At 37.1% G+C, this 25,162-nt stretch overlaps 1 protein-coding gene across 5 annotated transcripts in view; it reads right to left on the reverse strand.

The window, feature by feature from the left end:
- The window catches only part of AOPEP (aminopeptidase O (putative)), a 185,965-nt gene that overhangs the window by 142,875 nt on the left and 17,928 nt on the right, over positions 1-25,162 (reverse strand). For all 5 annotated transcript variants that reach the window (XM_057369987.1, XM_057369984.1, XM_057369988.1 and 2 more), the window contains exons 3-5: positions 21,814-21,980; positions 15,188-15,350; positions 10,789-11,037 (exon numbers count right to left, since the gene is read on the reverse strand). In XM_057369987.1, coding sequence (XP_057225970.1) covers positions 10,789-11,037; positions 15,188-15,350; positions 21,814-21,980 — 579 coding nt within the window. The remainder of the gene's footprint in view (positions 1-10,788; positions 11,038-15,187; positions 15,351-21,813; positions 21,981-25,162) is intronic.

Raw genomic sequence — 25,162 nt, forward strand, 5'->3', positions numbered from 1 at the left:
CCATGGAGTTATTTAGAAGATGTGCAGACGTAAACATGGTTTAGTAGTGGACTTGGCAGTGTTAGGGTAATAGTTGGACTCAATKACCTTAAGGGCCTTTTCCAACAGAGATGATTCTKTGTTATCCCCTCAGCTAATCCTCATCTGATTTTCTTCATARCATATCTATTTCAGAAACCACAGCTCTGCCTTTCTCCACACTGCCTCCTGGTAGTTTTGATACCCCTGCAGCTGAAAGCAAGAGAGGCTCCGCAATTAAGCCTCTGTCAAATCATTAAACAAAATGGACTCAGAACACAGCATARTCCACACTGGAATCAAGATAAGGAGCAGTGAAAGGATAGTTTCCATCATTTTCTTTTTCCCCCATCTTTTTCTTCTGTGTGTAAGAAGAAAAGCAGTAATACAAATCATTAGGATTGCAGAGGAAAAGTYTCAAGACAACCTTTCACTCTCCTTTCACTCCCCTCTCCAAAGAGCCTGTAGCTGATAGATGTAGAAAGTTCAGTCCCTGTTCCCCGGTTTCATTAGGCAAAAAGGGCCCAAGGAAAAGAAGTTTAATTGCTGTGTTCATAGAAAGTGACTTCAAACACAACTGACCAGTCACCCAAAGACAACACCTATCTCAATCTGAGAAAGACATCACCAGAATCTGCTTTTTGTGTACCAAGCTCTAAACCATCATGCAAATAATGATTGGCTCAAGAACTCCTATTTTCAATAATATCACACTATACCTCATAAAAATTTGGAACAGTGTTTAATCCCTCATCTTAACTAAACACTAAAAAGAACAAATATTTACAAGAACACCTACCTCTACATTATTTTAGGATTTAGCAGTAAAATTTTAAGCTTCTTCAACAAATTATGATCTCATGCACGTAGGACAGACCTACCCAGAACTTAACGAAATTACTCACGATATACATCAGCATTACAGGGACCACAACATTCACTGTCACACATTAAAAATATGAAAAATAATCATCTGCATATATTATCTGGTTGCTGAAGTTGTAATTGTATGGGCAAAATTAAATCACTTCTTTGGACAGATTAACTGGAAAACTGAACCAAAAATATGAGCACAAATTTAAAACTCATTCAATCATAAATCACATGTCGTATGTGTGGTGAAGGAACAGAATTTGCACTTGTTTAGCTATTTAGACTTTTACATTATTTCAAATAATTATATGTTCTAAAATAGAGAAGTGATTTTTGGTTTATGGGTTGATTTTTCCCCTGACTTAAGCATGAATACTTATTGTAGAACTGAAGGAGGAAGAGTGGCCAAGAAGAGTTTGTTTGCTTGCTTGTTGTGGGGATTTTTTTAAGGGATTGGGAGACACACAAGGGAAGAAATTAAAGCCATTTTCTTGTATAAGACTATATTGTTGGTTCAGCCTGAGCATGGCTTACATCATCAGAAAGATTAAAACTTAGAAAAATTGTTATGATAGTCACATTTACATTTAGTCATTAATGAAATTACCCATATTTTACATCACCTAAAATGATTTCTCAGAGGAAAACAAAACAAAAAAGGAGCTAAGAAATACACCTCTTCATTCAACTAAATCAACCAGTAAAATCAACATTAGATGACAAAAACTTGCACCGTTAAACAAAATCACCTCCACAATCCCATTCACAAGGGCACATACACATTKTCTTGAACTAATGATGCTGAAAGAGGACCTTGTGGGCATTACATAAGTCATTTCCAAAGGCTTAACCACATTGCAAAACAASTTCTAAACAAGTGAATAAAATCAGTCCATTGCCAAAGCATTCCACATAAGACAACACCACATGCAATAAGACTAATATTAGATATGCTGTCACTAAAAATCTCATTCAATTTCAATAGCTTTTATTATTTTTAATGTGCTGTAACTTCAACATGTGAAATTTGCATTTGCCAGGATTAGGGATAATAATGAAAATGCTTGTACTTTTTTTAAAAACAAAGAGTGAAAACCAGAAGTGCTATACATTATTTCAAATAAAGACAGATTTTTATTACTACTAGCAGCCCAGAAGTTTGGAGTATATCTTTAAAACCTGAAAGATACCTAGTAACTACTATCACAAACAAGAAAACGTCAGAAAGGCTGGTGYAATGTTAGAACATAGGGTTTGGATACAAAAGATACAGGCGCAGTTCCTTGCTTAACTGTGGCAAGGGATGGCAGAGAAAAAGAGAATTAGGAAATGTGTGTTTCTTAAAAAGATCTCCTGTATCTGAAGTCAAGTCAAGACAAGCTTGAGGAGGCCTCTTTTCACCACCTCTTGAGATGGAGGTTCCTCAGGCTCCCTGGGCTACCCGTATCAGTGTTTAACCACAACAACTGTGTTTCCTTACATCTACTCTGAAATTCGTCACTACAAGTTGTGAATGTTGCTTCATCTATTTCCCCTATCTCCGAGACGACACCAGCTTTGCTTTTTTTCAACTACCCACTCAGGTAGCAGGAAATAGTATGACTAGTTTTATCCAGGCTGAACAAATCTAGTTCTACCAGTCTCTTCTCGTACAGGATGTTCTCTTACCTGCTAACAATGCTGGCAGAGGCCTGATTCACTTTGTCATAAACAGGCAGCCCAAAACTGGGCACAGCATACTGTCAAAAGTGTAGACAAAAACAACACTCCGGGCCAGGTATGGGTGAGCTGAGAGAGGGAAATCAAACTGCCTACCCAACTCTCTGTGACCAACCAAAAAGTTCCCCTGGCCAGAAGCAAAAGATAAAGCTTAGGAATGGATCACTTTACTCTTCATACTCCTCACAACTACTCGTAAGGACTGGATTGCTTAGAGTTTTTGCTCAGCAACATCATGGTTTTTAGAAACATGAACTCTCTTAGCCTCCTCTGAGCTAGTCACCWGTGAGCACTTAACCCACTACTCATTCAAGAAAAGGGTTATAGATCTTTAAACCAGACTCCTATCAGCAACAAAACAAACAAAACTACAAAAAAGAAAAAATAAAGACAGCAAYTTGTTTGCATACTTTTGGCAGAGCTTTGATAAATTTGAAATCAAGGCTACAGCAAAAAAGACTGACATTAGYACCAAGAGGTCATGTGCCAGAGGTCAAGGATTTTGCATGAATTTAATGCTTTCTCTGCAGTTCCTTTAAGTATCATTGGTCTTGCAGTCTACATTTAAAATCTAAAAGCAATGACCTGGATCAGGTTCTTCCCGGTGGGGCTGGCAAATTGCAGACTACTAGTAATTATTTTAGAAAGAGACGAAGAAAGCTTCACATACTTGGTATCGCAAATCAAATCAGAGATAATTGCGTGACAGAAGCCTGTGGCAACTTTGAATGCTGTCTTTCTTTTGGCCCGTTAAAAATTAAGCTTAGGGCTTCAAAACAATTAAATATTTAAATTTATTATCTTCTTTCTTATCAGTTACAGCATTTACATGCAAAATCTCTGCATTTATAATCACTTATATGATTCAGAAACAGAAGTAAAACAGTCTAATGTTGCTGACTGAATATTRAACAGTAGAGGGACTACAGTACTACTGATCTACAAGCAAAAGTCTTTTTTAATAATATTWTACATCTCTATTGGCAGGAGAAAAAATTTGAGGGGTAGAGATAAAGTAGGACRCAGGCAAGCAAAATTCTGAAAATTAGTTTCAAAGTTTCAGGGTTCAGTAATAACAATTAACTTTTTTCTCTCTCCATACTCCAGCTCTCTATAGACAGGTCACTTTTGAGGGAAAATTATACTTTTATTTTATAAATGCTATGCAAATCACACAAGAAGAATAAAATCACTATTATTACCTACACACATACACATATATAAAGGGCAGTATGAGTATATCATATTAGACATGCATACAGAAATATATATATACATACTCTATGTAACATATAACAAATATAATAAACATAGAAACATGCTGGCCTCTCACATATGTGTGTACAGCACGCACATCCACTTTTCCTAAGCTAAACCACTTTATGCCAGCTTTCAGCTGGAAAAAGTCTTTACAGTTATAAACCACTGAAGTACAAGTTTATATTGGAAATGCTTAGGTACCCTTAATKATAATAATGTTAACAGGCTCTGAAATAATTCCAGTCCTAAAATTTAAAAACATTGAATTTACTATTCTGTTACTATTCTACAGTAGCATCAAAAGAGCCCCATTAATGCTYCAGTTTCAATGACCAGAAGTCCTTTTAAAAATTCATGTGCATATAGCAAAAGAAAGAAGTGATTTTTAAATTCATAAAACAGTATTTTTTATYCATCTCATAAAATTATAAATAGTAATTATGTACAGCTGCATAGTTGAAGCATAAGTAAATCCACATGTTCTAAAACACCCGTTTTTTGTATTAATTTTGGTCAGTAACATCAGACTGAGATATCTTCTTGTGATTCTATCCTGTAACAGAAACATCTCATGACATGTTAATATTGCACCTTGTCTTCCAAAGAAAAAGCTCTATGGAAAACTATCAGAAATGCAAAAGAAATCCACTGGTCCTGCAGAGCAAACATGCAGCTTCTCTGTTAAAATGGCACCTGATAGCAGTTAATAGATCAACAAGGCACATTGACAAGGAAATGTATTAGGCCTGAAGTACTCCAAATCCTGTTTCAATACTAAAATACTAAATTGATACCAAAATGGGCGAAGCAATGTGATTGCAGTGGTAGCAAATTAAATTTCAGGCTTCAGCTAAGGGTCAGCAAATGCCCTCAACAACAGTTGTGAGGAAAGGGTTAAAACCAGAAGATTTGGCAAGGAGGAGGAAATAGTTTCTCTCAAAGTAACCTTGCAGGCGGGAATKCTAAGACTATAGGTGTTGCAGAACTCCATTTATTGTGCCTAGTGCTCATCCTCTGCCTTTTTGGAGAGGTAGAATTCCTGAGTAGAGATAACACACTCGCATAGACATGCTTGAGCCTCCTCCTGCTGGGAGAGAGAGATAATAAAAGCACAGCTTTGTGATAAACTGTGCATGCACGAGATATATCGGGGCAGGCAGCAGGTGCCCCACTGTGCCCCAGGGTGAACTCAGCCTCTTGGAGCCTGTGTCCTTGTGGGTTTCTTTGCACTAGGAAGAACTAAGCCTAACAGAGCCCACGCTCCCRTGGGTCTTGGCCCAACATTGTTAGTGGGTCAATGAATAAATCTACTCTTTGCATTTCAGCGGTGGCTTGGTGGTTGCCCTGGTTACCTCTATGTGTCAATTCACACAACTTCTAAATGACACTAAGTTAATGTGCATGTGTTGTACATGCACATTATTACATGCATTACATTGCATTGCACATGCAATTCACTTAGCTGTGAATTACTGCTATCACAGCTAAGACTTGATTTTTCTTTCACCATATTTTTACTTTTACTTTAAATTTTGTACATGATTATTTTTTTGTGGACTATCAACTAGTGATATGTAAAAAATAAACTAAATGTTTAAAGGCTCACTCTTCTATTTTGTGAAATTAACATAACTGAAAATCTTGTGAAAAAAAGTGTGTCTACAGTTGTGCAGACTCACAAAAGGCTTCTACAATTGTATTAAATATTAAAACATAGTTCTGCAAGACTGAACAATATTAAAGATTTTACATTTAACTTTGACACTTGAAAGTTGTCCAGTAGCTCTGGCTGATTTTCTACAGGCTTATCAGTTGTCATCGTAACATTGCAGACATACAGAACAGATAAACGGTGGCTACAGATGCACTGATCAAAGGGGCTGTTTGAACCTTCTCCCTTTTCAATTTAAAAAGTTAACAACCTTGGTGACATAGACTGGAAAGACTCAAGAGATCTGCTGATACACAATATTTTGAACAAAGTGATATTCTTTCTTCAAAGAATAAAGGTGGATATACCAAAGACCATTTTTTAACATGACAGGAGAAAAGTGAATAAGATCCTTACAAATAGGAATAGAACGCTGGGTTGCTAAATCCATATTTAGTCAGCTATACAAGTTGACTTGATTTACAAATATTCCAAGCATCCTTGTCATCAAACACTTTTTGTGTCTCAAGGGTGTCCAGCAGAGCTGAAAATAAGGCCYGCTAATTTTAAAACCTGAACAGAACTCAAATAACCTAACATTAGGATCCTGTTTTGAAAACATCAGAATCTAGGTCAGAAGTTCTGGTTTCTCTAGCTTTTCTGGGCAAAACTGTCTGTAAATGCAGATAAACTAGATTAGATTGCATGTCCATCTATCGCACAGTCATTACTAGTGATGAGTTTAAGGAAAAACTAGGAGCATGGTATACACCAAAGGACACTTTCCTCATCGTACTCCTCTAGATCCCAGCACCATGTGACGTGCCTAGAAAGGTTATTTATACATAGTACCTGGATAAGAATATCTCCTTGTGCTAGCACTTACTACTAAACTAGTAGTTCATTATTTGAAATACATTAGTTCAAACAGAAAAAAGAGTAATCCTATCTTATTTAAGCAATGTGTGCTGGAAACAAAAAGAGCCATAAAGACCATTGTTTCAAAAAGAGAATTTCAACGGAATGCGAAGGCTTACAGTGCTCAGGGGAGTAAAATAAATACCAGCACATTCACTCTGAAGAAGTAGAAAGCTGCTAAGGAGTTTCTAACACCACAGAAACACAAGAGATTGGTGTAACTGGGAAAAAAAATATGCAGTTAAACACTGCAAGAGAAGTCAAGGTCTCAAGTACAGGCTCAGGTGGCATCAAAAGTTAGAGTTTCTGTATTTGAAAGAATGTTTTTCCTCAGAGAATAAAAAAGAACAAGGAATTCAGAGTCTCTTCAGGTTCTGACAAAAGGAGAGGAAATTGAGTTGTAGGTCAGTGGGAAGAGATCTGGAAACACTARGTTTCCAAATGTGATCAACGAAACTGGATTGGGAATGAACTGATTTGAAGAGCCCAAACAASCAGCAAATACACAGACCTTATTTTTCATCTACAATCCTGCACTGAGCTTTGCTCACGTGAGTAACTGCTGGCTCACATGAAAGCATTGCAATTGTGAAATACTTCTGATATTTAAATGCCAGTGGGATCAACAGTTCCACAGGGAATAGTGCATCAYCATCAACAACATCAAAACACAGTGCTACTTTTGATCTGATTTTAACCTCTTAGTTCTCTCAATACATTAATGATGTGCATCTTTCAGTGCAGTGTATGGTCAGGGATCTCTCCCATGAACAACCCAATYGGAGGCTCTAGGGCCTTGTAGTGTGACCCACTTCCCTACTCCTTTTACTCCAATTTGCTCTCTTCTTCTAGTAAAAGTACTTAAAATTACATAATTGACTGTTTTTATGTGTTTACGAGATTCTACACGTTCTAGCGAAAGATTGAACCTCGGGCTTTTAAGCTATTTAAATTTGGTCCACAATGTTTTATTAATTTAATTTCTATACAGCTCAACATGATATCACCAACAAAGACATGTAGGCCACATAGTTTTTTTTATTTGAATTTAGGAGAAGCTATACTGAATCACTTGATTTAAAACAATATAAAACCAACACAGTGTGCAAAACTAAATCCTCCATCTTCAAAGACCTGTAGGAACCAAGAGGAATTGACTGCAATTACTGCTTAGAGACAAAATCCTRTTCCATAGAGAAGTCCATAGAAAATTTAAAAACAGGCAAATATGTACAGAAAACACAAGATGAMTATGCTTTCAACTAGAATTTTTCTCATGAAGCATCAGACTTCAAGAGAAATGCTGCTGACCCACAGTAGCTGCCACTAAAATAGAGAGTTTAATTAGAGAACTCTGAGCAAGAACAATTGTAATTTGATACCAATCTAAGATGYTGGGAAACAATAAATAAAGAGAAGAAAGAAAGAAATATTCTGAGATGGGAAAGGCATAGTATCGTCTTTGAAGGAACAAAGAAAAGCGCCCAATGCTGTAAAGCCCTAATACTTCAGATAATGACTAACATTTATGTCTGCTTCCTTCCCTGGTAGACAGGAGTCCAATTAGAGTTCTCATAACAACAGCTTCTATGTGCTGGCAKGCTGTATTATGTTTGTACTGCCACAGATAGACTAGAAGATAAAAAATAATATTACAGCAACCTTTTTAACCCAAGGTTATAGCTAGCTTTTTTCCTTTATGTGGGTTTGGACATGGTTTAGCACACAGCTTATYGTGAGCCTAAGCAATTTAGGCAATTATCATTGCATGCACCAGAATTAACCATTTCAGTAGCTTGCTATATACATAGAAGCTATTATTTGAAAGATCACAAGAAACAAGAACCAGTAAACTATTATGAGTCAATTAATAATCTTCTGYCCAAATACACCTCAACATTTAAACAGCTTATATTAGTTCTTAAACTATTTACATTTTAAAAAATCTGAATGTCTTTGTCTTGATGTGCTGTTGAATGACAGGCATCAGGAAGTATGCACACCCATTCTTCAATCCTCTTATATTCAATGTTATGGATCGCTTGGAATAGACACTGATTAGAAGAAGCATGGGGGAATAAAAGCACAGGTTTTTCTCATATTCTTCACAAACCAAACACAATTATAGTATTCTGAAYATGCAGTCTGGACTCATATAATGACAGATAGTTTTGCAACAGAATTCCCTGCAGGCATCTTTTCCCTATAAATTCTAGGAAAGGTACATGCAGGGAAGGCATTGAAAATCTTCCAAAGAGTTACAGCGTATCAACAGCTGAATCTTAAAGATTTCTCCTTCTCTGTGCTGTAATTTTGGCCCAGACATCATGATCTGCTTTCTCTYCTGTTTTGTACTATTTGTATGTCTTGCCTTTCATGGTTCCACAGTCCACTGCTCTTATCTCACAGCTAAGTAAAATGGCCAGTTTCTTCCTCAATTATAGCATAACTCCCTGTGTCAACCCTTTAGTAGCATGCCTTTGAATCACACAAAACTGCTAAACAACKCTACAAATTTCATACGGCTTCAAGAATATGGTACACAGTGCCACACCTCACTCCAAATCAAACCACCATGCASAGCAACAGAGAATAAAATTTGTGGTAGAGGCACCAAACAATTTGATGCTTTCACTGAGTGATGAACTATCACTGGAAACTCAGTAATCACTAAAAACTATCTACAAAGCAAAGAGCTTTATATGAAAGAGAAGGGTGACTGAATCCTTAAGTTTCAAATTTCCTACATCTTCGTAAAATAAAAAAGCAAGTAAACTTATCCTAAAAMCTATGCAATATGGTTAATGTGCCAGCATAATTCTCTACTTTTAACCCAAAAGAGGATTGCAAGAGGAAAGCTGTAGGGAAAAAAAAAATCTACAGCTTGAAAGGACCAGTCAAGGATGGCAAATCAACAAAGGGTTATAGGACYGGTGTCACACCAGGAATTTGGCGACTTGGACCATGAGATTCACTTTGAAAAACCTGGCCTGCTGATGGTGTCCATCTGTCAGAGAAGGTTCAGAGTACCTTCAGGCTGGTGAAGAGTTTTACATTAAAGTTGCTGGGGAAGGGGAACCTCAGTCCACCCCACTCATAAGATGCCCAGAGCCTGAAGAGAGGTCAGCACAAGGGCACCTGAAGGGCAGCACCTGAAGTCAGTTTGTTCAAGGGCCCAACTTAAAAGCCCCTATGCTATTAACATGCAACATGGGGAATAAACACAGCATGCAGGGCCRTGATCTTATTGGCATCATCAGTTCCCACTGACTGGAAAAAGAGAAACACAAAACTGCTTTTCAGAAAGGTATAGAAAAATGATCTGGGGAACTACAGACCAGTAAGTCTCAACTCAAAGTCCAGCAAAAGCATGGAGCAGATCCTTCTAGAAACCAGGCATATGAAATAAACAGGTGATTGGTGACAGCCGACATGGCTGCATTAATAACAAACCATGCCTAGCAAATTTGGTGGCCTTCTAACATGGGATTACAACAGTGCTGGACAATGGAAAAGCAATTGATGCTATCGGCCTGAACATACGCAAAGCACTGGACACTGTACTGTGCAACATCCTTGTCTTTAAACTGGAGAGACAAGGATTTGGTGGAAGSAGCACTCAGCGGATAAGGAATTAGTTGGATGGTCACACTCAAAAGGGTTGCAGTGAATGGCTCATTGTCCCAGTGGAGATCAGTGGCCAGAGGTGTCCTCACGCATCAGTAATGGGACTGGCACTGGCAATATTTAACATCTTTTCAAGTGACATGACAGTGGGATCAAGTGCACACAGCAAGTTTGCTGACAACACCAATCTGAGTGGTACAGTCACTGGAGGGACTGGATGTCTCCCAGAGGGACTTGGAAAAGTTTGAGAGCCTTCACAGTTCCATGAAAACTTGGTTATAYAATTGTTACAATTTTTCTTCAGCTTCTGAARATAAGTGTTTGAGTAGGAAATCATACATCAGAAAGATTTAAGAAGAAACTCTAGATCTGAATTTTAACATGTTCCTGTTCTGTCAAAATATTAAAAAAAAAAATAAACAAGACCATCACAGCAGCATCAGGTATTCATATCAACAGAACCAATAAAAGAACTTCAGTTTGGTCAATGCAGAAATTCAGACCCCAAAGTCTAATAAGCTTGTATTTTCCTTCTCTAAGACCTGTTGAAACTAAAATTAAAGGTCACTCACATTAAGTCAAAACAAGAATTTTAAGCTTGGTTTAAGAAAAATAGCACAGCAACTTTATATTGAAAAATAGCACAGCAACTTGACACCACTAACCAGCTGATAAGGAGTGCAACAAAATAGAGCAGATTGTATATTAAGAAGTTTCTTTACCTAGCCATTCCCAGGCTGGAAAAGTTGGAAGGAACTATCAAAACATCAAGCCTGGAAAAGGGGTGGGTWCCCAGTGTGGCATAAGCAGCTGAGAGACACTGAGGAATTAGTTGAAGCAAACACTTTTCGCAGCTTTCCATAAGGCACAAAGGAGCAAAGACTCTGTAAGGAATGACTGCCTGTAACCTGGCAGCAGGATTCTGGAAACGGCAGGGATATTCCATATGACCGCAGATTTCTTCATGCCATCTGACAATAACAAAACAAAACAAAACAATAGTTAATTGGAATATCAGAAATGTGCACAACTGACTATGCTAAGACAAGGATATTCTCTAGATACCTGAATGACAGAGCTAATTTCCATAGAACCAGCTCATTTGCATTCTCACCCTGTTCACACATGTGCAGCACYTTGAAATACTCATTACCACAGGTTTGAGTAGAACTGATAACTAAAAAGAGAGACTAGTCACACCTTGTTTTTGTAACAGATATGCATCAAAAGAATAAGTGCTCAAAATAYATGTAAAGAGAACGAATAAGAATACAAAAATATTTATTCAGAAAATTCCTATTCAAACTTGGCTATGAAAATAAAATTCTGTACCTATTAACATAATATTAACACAAATATTTTAGGTGTAATTAGAATGTAATTCCAAGCAAGATTTTTTYTGTTGTTACTATAATTCTCCAGAAACTTCTACTACTTTTTTTTTTAATTACTATTAAGTAAAAAAAAAAAAACAGTTTATGTCACACTAGAGATTCAGCAATATCACCTTAGGCCAACCTTACTTTATAGAACTTTTACAGGATATTCAGAGCTGTAGCTGGAAGGTAGAAGGGGTAAATCAAATCCTTCCTAAACACTGAGTCACATACCTTCTAAGTAAGCCATCTGCCTAAATACTCTTATCTAAACAGAAATCAGCTTCATGTTTTCACCTTAGCCTGTGTTCTCTACAATGCACAGCCTCTCCTTGGTTTAAAATTTCAGTTTAAGTAATCTGGTTCTACTATGCCTTGACAGGCAAAGCATCCATCATTGCCCAAAGCATTTATACTTGGAAGATCATGCTCCACTCCAGGTGAGTGCTGACACAGAAAACAAAATGATAACATGTAGAAAAGGATGAGATTTTGCTGAAGTATTAAAACTTTAATACCTGACATAAAGTCCAYTGCTCTGGGAGAAAGACTTAAGTCCTTTCATTGACTACATATGTAAAGAAATCACATCTGTCACTACCAAATTTTTTTTTCCTAAGGCTGGGCTAATTCAGTATATTTCTGTTCTAAAACAATGACACTTTGCATTTTATTATCAAAACTGAGATTAGGAAGGAACATGAAAGCTAGCACCATATCTCTTATAAAAATTGCCAAGTCCTTAATGACCGCAAGAAGATAAAAAAGTTATAAACATCRTAGCTCCATTTACTTTGATACAGCTTTCTTAGGTCAAACTCACTGGCACCTGGATACAAATTACATCACAMATTTCAACAACTTCTTTCAGAATTGCTTCCTTTTCCTGCTCTCCTAGAGTTTATAACCACTATCTTATTTGAGACACAAGCTTAATATTTGCTTGTCAATCCACTTCCAGCCCTTTCTAGAAATGTCTGCAACTGTGAACAATACTGGTTTGGTTACCAGGTCTCACTGACCAAAATAAGCAACAATCTCTGTTGTAGTAACTCCCAAACAAAGATTAACTGCATATAACTGTAAGAGCATATCTTTAAAGACATAGATTTTGTGTCCTGATTATCTGTGAAACAAGCTTGTACACTTAGGGTCTCTGTTTTTGTCTACAGGCAATAGCCACCACATTTGCAGAGGATTTCTGCATTGTTTTTGGTAACTTTTTTTTTCCAAGACACTTCAATTCTGTTTATTCCACTAACACTAACTGCTGCAGACACATCATACTATCTGTGTCAATTAACTCACCCAATAACCATCACACAGATAAACTCATAACTATGACCATCAGACTCATTAACACTTACACAAATTTTTGCTACCCAAAAAAAATCACAAAAATATTTCCCCTTTTTCAGAAATTTTACGATAAAAAACTTTCCTTTATTCCATCAACACTGAGTCAGAATAATCTTCTTCATCAAATTAACAAATTCCTACTACTGAATATGCTGTACTTTTCAGGGGAATACATAGTGAACACCTACAGCTTACTTTTGTAGAGGCACCCATTTTATAAAAGCATAAATAGCAAAGAAATAAACAAAACACAATTTACAGAAGCTCATCAAACCTACAAATTATTTTAAAACCAAARGAGGCATTTCTTACAGATCCGAGGTAAAGTATGAAAATTTCTATACCCAAGATCAATTAACATTTTTTAAACAAAATCAGCTAAGCTGCAAGCCACCAGACTCCTTTAGTTTTAAATTCCAACAAAAAAACCATTTCAAGTCCTCAAGTTCCAAAGTCTCACTAGTTGCACCAATTCATAAAGAYTTCCTCTGTCTTAATATTAACAACATATAGTTCAAAACACCTATCTAAAACACAAGAATTTTTTCAGCAAAGTTTCAAATTGAGTAACAAAAAAATATTTATGACCCAAATCACCTTCTACAATAAAATAACAATTCCTRTTGACTTAGGGAGAGTCATGGATGTTGTTTGCCTGGACCTCTGCAAAACACTGGCCAGTTTCCCACAGCCTGGGACAAACTGGCAAGACAAAAAATGGACGGGTGGTCTGCAAGATCTCACAAGCCACATCTGGAGAGTGGTGATACCAGTTTCCACTAGGCTGGCAGCCTGTCATTAGTAGAGTTCCCCAAGAAATTATGTTGGGCCCACACTGCTCAATATCTTCACAAATGTCCTGGATGATGGAATTGAAAGCACCSTCGCCAGGTTAGCTGGGCGCTGTGGTGGACACATCAGAAAGGAGAGCCATCTCTAGAGACCTAGACAGGTTGAAAGGGCGGGACTGGCACAAACAGTGTGAGTTGCAGCAGGGACAAGCACAAAGTCCCACATCTGGGATGAAGAACCAAAGAGCCCAGGCTGGGATCTGCATGCATGGGGAGGAGCCTTGCCAGGAGGGGCACGGAGGCTCCTGGTGGACAGTCGATTGAACACGAGTCACTGGTGTGACACTGCAGCTATGAAGGCAAATCTCATCCTGGGCTGCAGCTGAAGCTACAAAGGCAAATCTCATCCTGGGCTGCAGCTGCAGGGGCGCTGCTGGCAGAGCCAGAGGGGATCACCGTGCTCTGATCACAGCTGGTCGGGCAGTACACGAAGCATTGTGTCTCCTTCTGGTCCTCACAATTCAAGGAAGACACAAAAATTAACACAGGGCTGCAGAACCTCCCTCTGAGGAAAGACAAGGAGCYAGGCCTTTTCAGAGAAGGGGAAAGAAAATCTCACTGCAGTATTTCAGTACTTGAARGACATCTCCAAAGGGCACAGAGTCTCTGTCTTCACAACGAGCCATACAGCCAATACAATGGCCAATGGGTGTTACAAGTCTTTATCTGAGCTCTTGAAAGAATGAAAGAATGGACTAGATGAACTTTCAAGGCCCATTACAACCTTGGTTATTCTGGTGCTATGACATGAATTTGAAAAGCTGAGAGTAATATATGAGGAACTCAAATCCCATGTCTGAGACTTCTGCTAGCTAAGGTAAAGACATGTGAAAATAAATAACATTTTTCAGAAACCTATTTTCTATCTTCAAATCTTACTTTCAGACATGTATAGTTCTATTCATTCACGACTCTGTAATAATTCAAATACTCAATACTCATTGAGTATTGACTAGACTGGGAGGAGAAACAGATGTATCTRAAATAATCACGTTTCCACTAGTTTGGTCAAAAACAGCTAAGAAACAGCCACTGCAATAAGTCTTTCATGTAGCTGGTCATTACACATCACCCCAGGCAAACCACTGCACAGGCCAGCTCTAACTGTGCAATGAGGTTGGAGCTGAAGGAAAAAAGTGATTAGGCAATATATAGGAGGAGGCATTTGGTATCCGGAATGGACTGAGTCAAGCAACATGAAAGAGCTTAGAGTCAGGCACTGTCAGAAACAAGACAGGACCTGGTATTGCTGCAGCAGAGTATTAAGGATGTAGGATACAAATCTAGAGGACAACGGGATTTATGAACACTCACACTTATTGCTCACCAAGCAGCCTTGTTTTCACATCAAAAGAACCACACCCATACCCATGAAATAACGCCTTGGGAATTATTTTCCTGCCCAGATTTTTTTGTTGAGATTAAACAAGCTCTATTTTGATTCCTGTCCTACTATGACTCATTTTCACATTCCACAGAGTAAATGGAAATACTGCCCATATATCTAATTTTTCAACGATATTGTAAACACCAACCCGAAATCAGCTTGCGATGAYGGCAAGGAAAGCTCGGTGCTTGTTTCAATTGCAGCTGTTTCTTTGAAGGACTGCTGCTTAACTTCCTGCCAGCAACCCACAGCAATAGTGAAGGTGGATGCTGGCATTGGCATAGACACGTAGTAGTACCAGCTCAAAACACCTGTAAACAAAAGAATATTTGTACAGACTCATCAGTCTTACAGCACACATTAGGTACTGGATATTTTCATGTACTTGAGATTTTGGGCCAAATCTCCCACCTTACATTCTGGCATTTTTGTGGAGGAAATAAAAATAATTTCACGGACACATCTAAGAACAGTTGTAGGTAACCACCATGGACTCAGTACTGTTTATTTACACCTGCAATTTTTCCCTAACTGCTGATRTCTTTATGTGTAAATAAATCATCCATAAGTAGGATGTTATTAATTCAGCTTAATAAGATTGTACAGTTACTGCCCAAGAATTACATCAGATGTGAAATCCAGTAACACCTTTAAATATACACAAACACAAACAAAAAAAAAAAAAAAAAAAGAAAAAAATAAAAAAAAAAAAAAAAAAAAAAAAAAAAAAAAAAAAAAAAAAAAAAAAAAGGCAATTCAATTCTTTCAACCTTTTATTTTAACCTTACTACCTTATGATTTTGTCTTGTTTGTATTATCTCACACAACCCAAACCCTTTTCTTTATGTTTGGGGCAGTACCAAACTGATCGGCAAGCTATAACAAATAACACTAATGCCTGAATTAGTGACTCAGACCTGGCTATCGGAGGTACATGATGTGTCAACCAGGCAGTAAGAAATAAAATCTTAGACTCAGATGGGATATTACCCAAGTCAACAATTTGGTCATGTTACCCAGMAGGTGCTAAAACAAGACAAAAATTYATTGGAAGGTAAAAACATGCTAAGTTTTATCATTATGGAACACAGGGTGGGAAGACAAAGAGAATGGTATAGGATGACTGTATGTACAAACATATTTTGATAAAGTGGAGGATGCTTTAGAACAGCGTACTTTTCATTAGTATAAATGTTGCTTACATCTTCTGTTCGTCTCTTTAAAAATGATATAGTTTACAAATCACATCACATATTTATTTATGGCCATAATAAAGTTACTATGCCATACTAATAGATTAATTCTCTTGACAAGAGCCTAGCATGAGTTACAATGCGATGAATCATGTGCAAATGACTGTAGCTGAGGCAACAGTGGAAACATACAAACTTCAGTTATTTTGAGAGCCCCTTAATACTTGTTCTTTTGCAAGAGTATTCTGACTAGGCCTATGGAACACTACCAAACGAAAAAAAAAAAAAGGAAAAAAAACACAACTGAATGGAGACCACAAGGCATAGAGGAAAGGAAACAGACAGCTGCTGCAAACCATCTCTTGGTTTCCTACCTTAATGACCAAAGAAGGTCAGCCTGCCCAAAGAAGGAGAAAAAAATCTTTTGTTTAGCCATAACAAATTTTCCACCTGCTATTCAGTATGACAAAACAATACTGTTTGTGAAGTCTTCTGAAAGGCAAATAAAGCTTTTGCCTTATATAGTGTCTAGAAACCACTTAGAGCCCTTCCCCCCGTTCCACTTTAGACAACATCCACCATCAAAAACCTTTTGTCTGTATTGTCAGGTGAACATATATTACTCCTGTCATTTTCCCAAGCTCCTGTCAGGATGTAAGCAGAATGAACTTATTTGCTCCAAACACCTTAAGAACAAGAAGGAAAACTGTTTGACAAACCTCACTGGGCCTTTTTGTCATTATTAACTTTACAAAGCTACAAATAAGCCAAGACAAGCAAACGCCACCTTGAGAGGAAAAGGTCAWCCAGGACAGCAACAATATACTATTTCAAATACCAGACTCCTGATGTACAGAGTTTTCTTGATAGACACTGTGCAAGAGACCCAAGACTGMACACACTATAGTTAGTAGCAGCTTTGCCACTGGCTTACATGCATACAAGACAAGGCTCAGAGGTTCTGCAATTCGAGTTGCATCTAAATGCTATAAAGCATTACAAAACGCTCCATGCTAAATTATGTTAAATTGTAAAATCTGAAGAATTCAATAACAGCAGGGAAAAGTGTAAATTTGAGGAATTGTAATAGAAAAACTGTCATGTATTTTCAACTATGTTCTGAAAAGAGCATGGAAGTCAAAAAGCAGTCACAGAAAATGGCTCCAAATGGCATGAGATTYAATAAAGGAGCAGGTTCTTACAACACTGAGGAGATTGTCTAAAAGGAAAGGGTGTTGGCCTGTGCTAAGCAAACAGAGCTCAGACAGCAAGCAAGATACTAGAGGTTTTTTTCTAAAAAAACTCCCCATCAACAGCTTGAATGGAATATTAAAAAGGAATGGCAATYAAATTAGTAATCCAGAGAGAATAGCAGCATGTACTGCATTCAGAAATTAACACAGATTAGCAATGAACATATGCTATTCAGAGCTGAGCCCATGCAAGTGAGTGAAGGTACCACAGGCCCTCTTATTTTGCAAGGATTTTAGAAATCATGTGAATTATGRATTCTCCCAGAGCAAGATTCAAGCTTTATAACGTCTCTGCATACCTACCCAGGGATCAACCCATTTTCTACAGTGCTGTTTGATGTTTTCTGCATTCATACTCTAGAACTGTGTAAAATACGASTATATTCATCCTACTGCTGTTGACTGAAATCACATGCACAGGCATAACAAGTGCGCTCTTGCTATAAAATCCTCCAGGTTTTAAAATAGTGCAATTGCTGATCAATGCCTGAAATGGTCTTTATAGTGGCCGAAGTTCTCTCTAGAGAGAACCATGAAGCACGGTTTCAAAGACAGCTTGTCTAACTCACTGACCTTGTGTCTTCCCTTCTCACTACTGATAAGATTGTCTCCCAGCCTGACCTCTACCATAACTTCATTTCCTTCCTCACACAGTCTTCCCGTCATTGAGCTTTGTTTTGTTTTCCTTTATTTGTATCCTATGATCAATCCAGAACACAGACTGGGATCACAAGCTTCACTCAACCGCTTCTTGCTTCCCTCCTGTCCTCTGCCTGAGCTGCACTTTTTCGGTGTCTACCTTGGAGACAGCTCCACCTCTAGGATAACAGAAAACAGCGCAGCTGAAACGGGGAGATGGCTTTCCTTACCAAACACAGCATTTTGTACCATAAAAACATCTTCAGACTGGGCAAAAATACATTGGGAGAAACGAGAGTTTGGGCGGGGGTTAGTCCATGGGAAAAAAAAGAGGTAGATCACCCAAGTCCTATTTGTAATGCAATTTCAGAACAACTCGATTCCTAYACATAATTATTTTAGGCAATTAAAATACTTTCAAAACATTTTGTTGTTTTCTGTACCAATAATTCTGAAAAAAAAATTATTTTTTTTTTCAGTTCTGCAAAGCAAATCTATTGTGTCAAAACTGCACAAACCACTAGGCAACAATCACCTATGAGTTAAAACTGAAATACTTTCCACACAAATGTTTAACAAGAGCAGGAAATTTTAATCTATTTATAATTGTGCAAAAGAACAATTTAAAGGTCGTTTATTTCTTCTACTTGAAGTAATAATATGAATGATGTAATTGCTTCCTAGAATTTTTGTTGCATATTACATCTTTGAAATAATTAAAATTGTTTGCGTCCCGTTCAGKTCATTATAACCGAAAAAAAAAGCCTGAGTTGTGTCTATTAATACCAGATACAAGAATATGATGAATGTTTTTACTTACCAGTGTATTTTGCATCAAATAGGTTGCACTAACACAAACACCACAAAATACAGCTGATATTTACCATTTACTAAAACCCACAAAACTCAACTACCTCTGGGGAAAAGGAGGAATAGCCCCAAAGAGCAACTGATATACAAGGTAAGAGCTATTGCTAATATTTAAACCTGCAGCTAAATAAGTAGTTATGAAAAAATAACTGTTTGGCTGAAACTCTTCGTAATTTTTTGGAATTTTTTTGATCTCATCTGAAAACCAGAACTTGCCACAGAGCTCCCTCACACTGATGCCAGAGCATTAGTTCAGCACTGGMTCAGACGAATGAGTGGCACATGATGAGCTCTCAACTCCCCTGCTGTACACAAGTACTGCACTCTTTGTCTCATGTTTTGTCTCATGAAAAGTGAGAGGAGCACAAGCAAAAGCAACTGTTTCTGCTACCACAGAACAGYAGCAGTGGCTTCTCTAGCACCATATTTTCTCTTAGTATCAGTSTACTCCTCACTTTCACTGCAGAGTCAAAACAAGATAATGATTACAAAATAGTAACCACACAAAAAGCAAGCCAGTCAATTTCACACTAAATGGCTGAGTATCTACTTCTTGAATATGAACTGGACAAATAGAAARGTGTTTGCGACTAAATGTATTTGCCCCTTCTACGTATTACAGTAATACGCTGAAGGAAAGTAAAACTGACAAGTGATGAAAAATAAATCCAATTTTTAAATGGTTCACATTACATACACATGTATGTTGCTTCCTGTCAATCTTTCTCCCAAATGGCATTATTAATTGTATTTTTCTGATCAATTTCTCTTCTCTAAGTACTCCATAAAGAATGGAAGGTATTTTAAGCACATTTAGCTCATACTCAAATAGTTACAATTTCTGCTTATGCTAGTATTCTGTCACTATTTTCAAACAAACACGACCTCATTCTATTCGTAACAAGTTGATCTTGTCATTTGAAAGAGGGCMGAATGCAAAAATGGCACATATGGCATGAAATACACGCTTAAATCTGCAAAGACAAGTGGTAAATGAGGAATCTGCGTTTGAGACATAGCCCAGCTATGCACTGCAGATATGTGTAGTTATGAAGCAGAATGCAGATCTCAAAAACCATGAAGGAATCAACTTTCCTTGCTGTTCTCATATTGCCTGCTTGCACACTGGTTTTAAATATTTAAAGGAAAAAAACCACTCAGCTAACTTGTAATTCTATTGAGAATAAACTTATTAACTGCTTACCAAAATGCTAATTCCTTCCAATAAATTGCATTTTTAAAAAATATTTTACTATTCTGCCAGTTATATATAATTTTATAAATATGCAGYACAGCAATAGTATACTGTATGTAAATAATTTGGCAAGCTTATTTTAATTGAMGCTACCCTGAAAGGCTTTTTTAGTGTGTAAAGACAAAAATTTTAAGGTGCATACATTGCATATACCTTCCATAACTGCCAAACAACAAAATCTAAGTGGACAAGTTATTTAAAACAACAGAACATTTCAAACTTTTTAATTCTTAAAAGTCCTATTAATTAAACTAACAAAGTTGTATTCCTAAATTCATTAGTAATTCATTCAGAATTACCTTACAAGGCTTCAGATTAGCACTTAAATCTTKGGTTTACTTGGGTGTTAAAACATTTCTCACAACATTACTCCTTTCTCTTTYTGCCTCTGTATTAGTTTTGTMAATTTTCACAATTCCAAACAGCTTKCTGGTTTGTCATTTCCAGCTGTATGTAAACAAGATAATGAGGGTCTCTCATTAAACTAGTTAAACRCGGATGGCAAAGCTGTTATCATAGTCTGAGGTCAAGAGTTTTCCTGCTTTCTTGATGCTGAGACAGGAAATTATTATTCTCTGAGTGAGCTGAGCAGCTAATCATGGCAGTTTTCCATATTTCAGCAGCAGAAAGAAGCTCTGAAACAGGCTTCACATATGGCCAAATAAAACCAGACAATTCCATGCAAATGGATTAACTGATGGTTCTCAAATCAAGGAGACTTTAATTCTTTTTTTCCCCCCTTCAAGAATAAATCTGCCTATTTAAAGGGGGAACAGAAGATTTTTTTCCCCCAGAAAAAAACTTAATCATAACTTTTTCATATAGTTAARGTTACAATTACTATGATTATTATACTACTTCTCATTAGAACTACTTAAGCTGTAAAATACTGACTCAATTTTGACACAAAACTAATGTGAGCAAGACATACTTTACTGCATGTAAAGAACTGCCTTAAAAACTTGGTTCTCTGTGCAGAAAGAAGTTCAGATAATAAAGTATAACCCACACAGAAGAAATGCTTGTTTGCTTACTGTTGAAAAAGGTATGTTTTATCAATGCAAAAAACCACCCCAGAGAACAGATTTTCAGGGCACTGACCTGATACTCTTCAGCTATTTCATGTGTTTCAGGAAACAGATATGACACAATGGCTGCTTCTAATCACATACTGAACTACACTTGGACTGGAGATCTAAAACTGGAAGATAATTAAGGCCTGAAGTTGTTGATAGCATGGTAAGGCATTTCATCTACGAAACATTTGACTACACTGATTAAAACAAAGCCATTTTATGGAAAGTGAAATCTAGGTTTGGAAACAGAGAGGTGAAAAAAGCAAGCAACACACTGAAATGCCGAAGTGAAGATACTTTGGACACTTAAGAAGTTATCCTGAGCCTTGAGCAGGTAAAATTTCCACACAATGACACAGAGATTACAGAGAGACATGGAAGAGATTTTAAGGTTAGGAACTTCATTCTTTCACAAGTCATGTATTTACTAAGCTTTATTTTAATTATAAAAGTATTGAAAATATTTTGTCATAAAAAATGTGTTTCACCTTCTGGAAGCTGGACTGRTTCTGCCGAGTTTTCACCACTCATTAACACAACAAAGCCTGCAGCTGCACGGACTGAGGCTTGCCATGTTGACAAGGCAATGGGTGGTTCTTGGCATGGGAAAAGGGCTCTGTTGTTTATTGGTGATCCCACTGTATAAACACATGGCCTAGATGGAAGGAAAAGAGATTGAGGTTGGCATCACAATAAGAAAGACTGAATTAAGTTCTATATCAAAAATCAAAGCTACTGCTGTACTAAGGTGTTCGTTTTTTCTTTTGCCCCAGCTCCATAGGTTCCAAACCTGTGTATCATGAACCGATCAAAGTACAATCTAAGTCATTTAAGACAAAAAAAAAAGCATTACTACAATAATTTCAAACAAGGAAAGACTAACTCATCTTTCCCTTCTCCAGCCTCATACAATAGCTTCCAGTGGAACTCATAAGGCCCAAAGAAGGCTTCTGAGTATCTTCTSATAATGCCATTGCAGGGCTTCACCAACATCTGTGACACCTCCCTGCTGTCATCCCAGCAGTGCTTTCACTATGATGAATCCAATCTCCTGGACCAACCTGGTGGCTCATGCAAACTCAGCAGTAAATCTAGTTTTGAGTCTCCCTTAGTCCAAGCCTCAATAAATCCTGACATTTTTACACTAAGATAAGGTAATGCACCCTAGCTCTCCTGTTGTGGGGAATTTCAACCACAGGGCATACAATAAGAAGAAAGATTTTTTTTCATATCAGCTTTAGCCACCTTCTTGCTTCTCACACAGCAATCTTCTTTTAGTATTTCTCTTTTTGCAGTTTCTCTAATCCACCCCCTGGCAGCAGCCTCTCTATCTGCTCTTTCCAATTTCACCTGCAATATTTAATTCCCCTTAATGTCTTACTAGCACTTAGCTACAGCTGGGAAGGTAACAAAGCCTTTCACTAACTCTTTCTAGCCTGCTATTGCTGGCCAATGGATGTAATGAATCATGGTTTTCTTTGTTGCATTTTGCAGTTTTATCTTAATTCTTATTACTTGGATATCAACACCACTTACCTTAACAAAAAAGCTATTTTTTAAAATATAAACTGTATCAAAAAGCCACAGTTAATAGGTTTCTCCAGTAAAAGAAAGAAAATCTTGAAAGCATCACTTCACTATGCTGAATTTTTTARAACCTATAGTATTTAAAGTCAAATATTAAAGGAACTTAACACATTATTTTGTGAATGCTCGAGGCTAAAAACATTCTGATCAATCTCTTTCATCACTAGAGTTTAAAAATTATTAAAACACTTTAGGAAGTAAGAGACTCTAAACTATAGTGAGTGGAAGAACTTGGAGGTACTGTCAGTCAAAGATGAAATCTATTCTGAAGATATTTCTTCTCTCTTGTCTTGTCAGTGATATCTGTGCTACTGGATCCAGAATTGTCGTTGGCATAATCAAGTTATCATGGCTTAACTAATGCAAGCTAGCTTTCTTCCAGCAAAATAGGGATGAAAACTGCCATTTATGTAGTCCTATTGTTAATACACTCAAKCAGAAAAAGAAAATAATCTAACTTCCCCTAACAGGTACCGCAGTGAATAGAGTAGGACCTCAGTACCAAGTGAAGTTTGGGTACTGCAGTGGACAGAAAGCCAACTGGTTATCATTTAAACAGCAAAACACAGTGTGCAGCTAAATGTGACAGATTCACTAATCTGCATAAATTTTTTAATTAACTTATTTGGTATTAAACTCCTAGACCTGAATCTGTAATCATCTCTGATATACATAAAATAATTGGCTTCTGTCTTGTAAAAACAAAGAGTGCATGGCAGTGAGATCACAGGAAAAATGAAGAACCTGTTTTTTCACCTTCCAGCAGAACCTGCTTCCTCATGGGAATGCTAGTCAAGAGCTACTGGGCTTATTATTTACACTAAAACACATATTTGCTGGGAGAGGATGAAATGGTGACTTCTCATTCATAAAAACTTGATCAAAATTAAGTTTTCCTCCTCCTTTATAAAAGGAGATCTTAGTAAGAATTTATAGGAATGAGAGGGAAGGTGGRATTAGTGGTTAGTGCAACAAATATTTTCCGATTGATTTGCCATGCACTGGGAAGGCTGTTTTGCCAGGTGCCACTGGCACAATCCACTCTTAAGAGCAGTATAGGGGATTTGCATATCCTGAAGAAATAGAGGGAAATGCCACAATGACAGAGMAAACTGGCTGGCAGAACACTGCCAAATTAAATGCTGTCATGCTGTGTCAAACACAATACAAAYATTACACTTTAGAATAGATGCTACTAAGACCATTAATGTAACCTGGCTCTCAGCACTTTTACCTGCAGACCACAATGTGTTTTACAGATCAACACCATTTTGCAGGTGGGGAAAATGAAACTCAGTGAACAGATATATCTAGTGCTAGAGTTTGAGCTGCTCTTAGTTCTAAGCCTTCTAGTCCAGTAGCTTTTTTTTYCCCCATAAGACATTTTAATGCTAAAAGATACACACAGGAAAGTCAMAAGTCTCCATCATAAAGGCCCAAGTAGAAACTGAGATAAGTTTGGAGACAGACTGGTCAAGTACATAATCTGTTCTTCAGAACTAGGACTTCTTTCGACTCTTCACCCATTTTAATACYATTTTTTTCCAGGTATACTTTTTGACTTCATTATTTCATACTTAAATATATCCAGTTATGTCAGTCTGCTAAAAAAATAGTAATTAAACTGACAAGTTCTAAATTTTGCRAGGAAACTAGCAGAAGAACATTTATACCAACATTTAATCAGGTATTATTTATCATTCTTTTAAAGTGGCAATTTCTTTTAAAGCATTRGTAACAGCGCAGTGCTACTTTAAGATATCCACTGCAGCTGACAATTGTCTTTGTTTTGGGTCAGGTAGCACAATTCCAGCACAAAAGAATACCAGAAATATAACTCTTATCCTGATATGGATCCATTTCTTCATTTGATCCAGAAAAATTACTAGCTAACCTAGGCACATGACAGAGTAGCAATGACAAATAATTAGGATTAGATTGCTTTTGTCAACTGATAACCATATTTGCCTTTTTTATCATTTATCTCTATCCCCCCTAGCAAGAAACTTCACAGTTCCTTTCCTCTTTCTACTATCTATCCTCTCCATCTCTGATCTTTCACATTTAATGGTCTTGTAATATTCAAATCATCTACTTATGTAATATTCATGCCAGCCATAATCTTTGCCAAGATAAATTGGAAGACTTAGGGAAATTGCATGCAGCAAAAGAAAGATGGGCAGAGAACTCAGACTATTTGTCTAATTACTTGTTATGCGCAAGAACAAGCATCCACAAAACATGTCTCTG

Source organism: Malurus melanocephalus, unplaced genomic scaffold, assembly GCF_030028575.1.
Source record: "Malurus melanocephalus ecotype Western Australia unplaced genomic scaffold, MMel_1.1 scaffold_117, whole genome shotgun sequence".
Classification (NCBI taxonomy): domain Eukaryota; kingdom Metazoa; phylum Chordata; class Aves; order Passeriformes; family Maluridae; genus Malurus; species Malurus melanocephalus.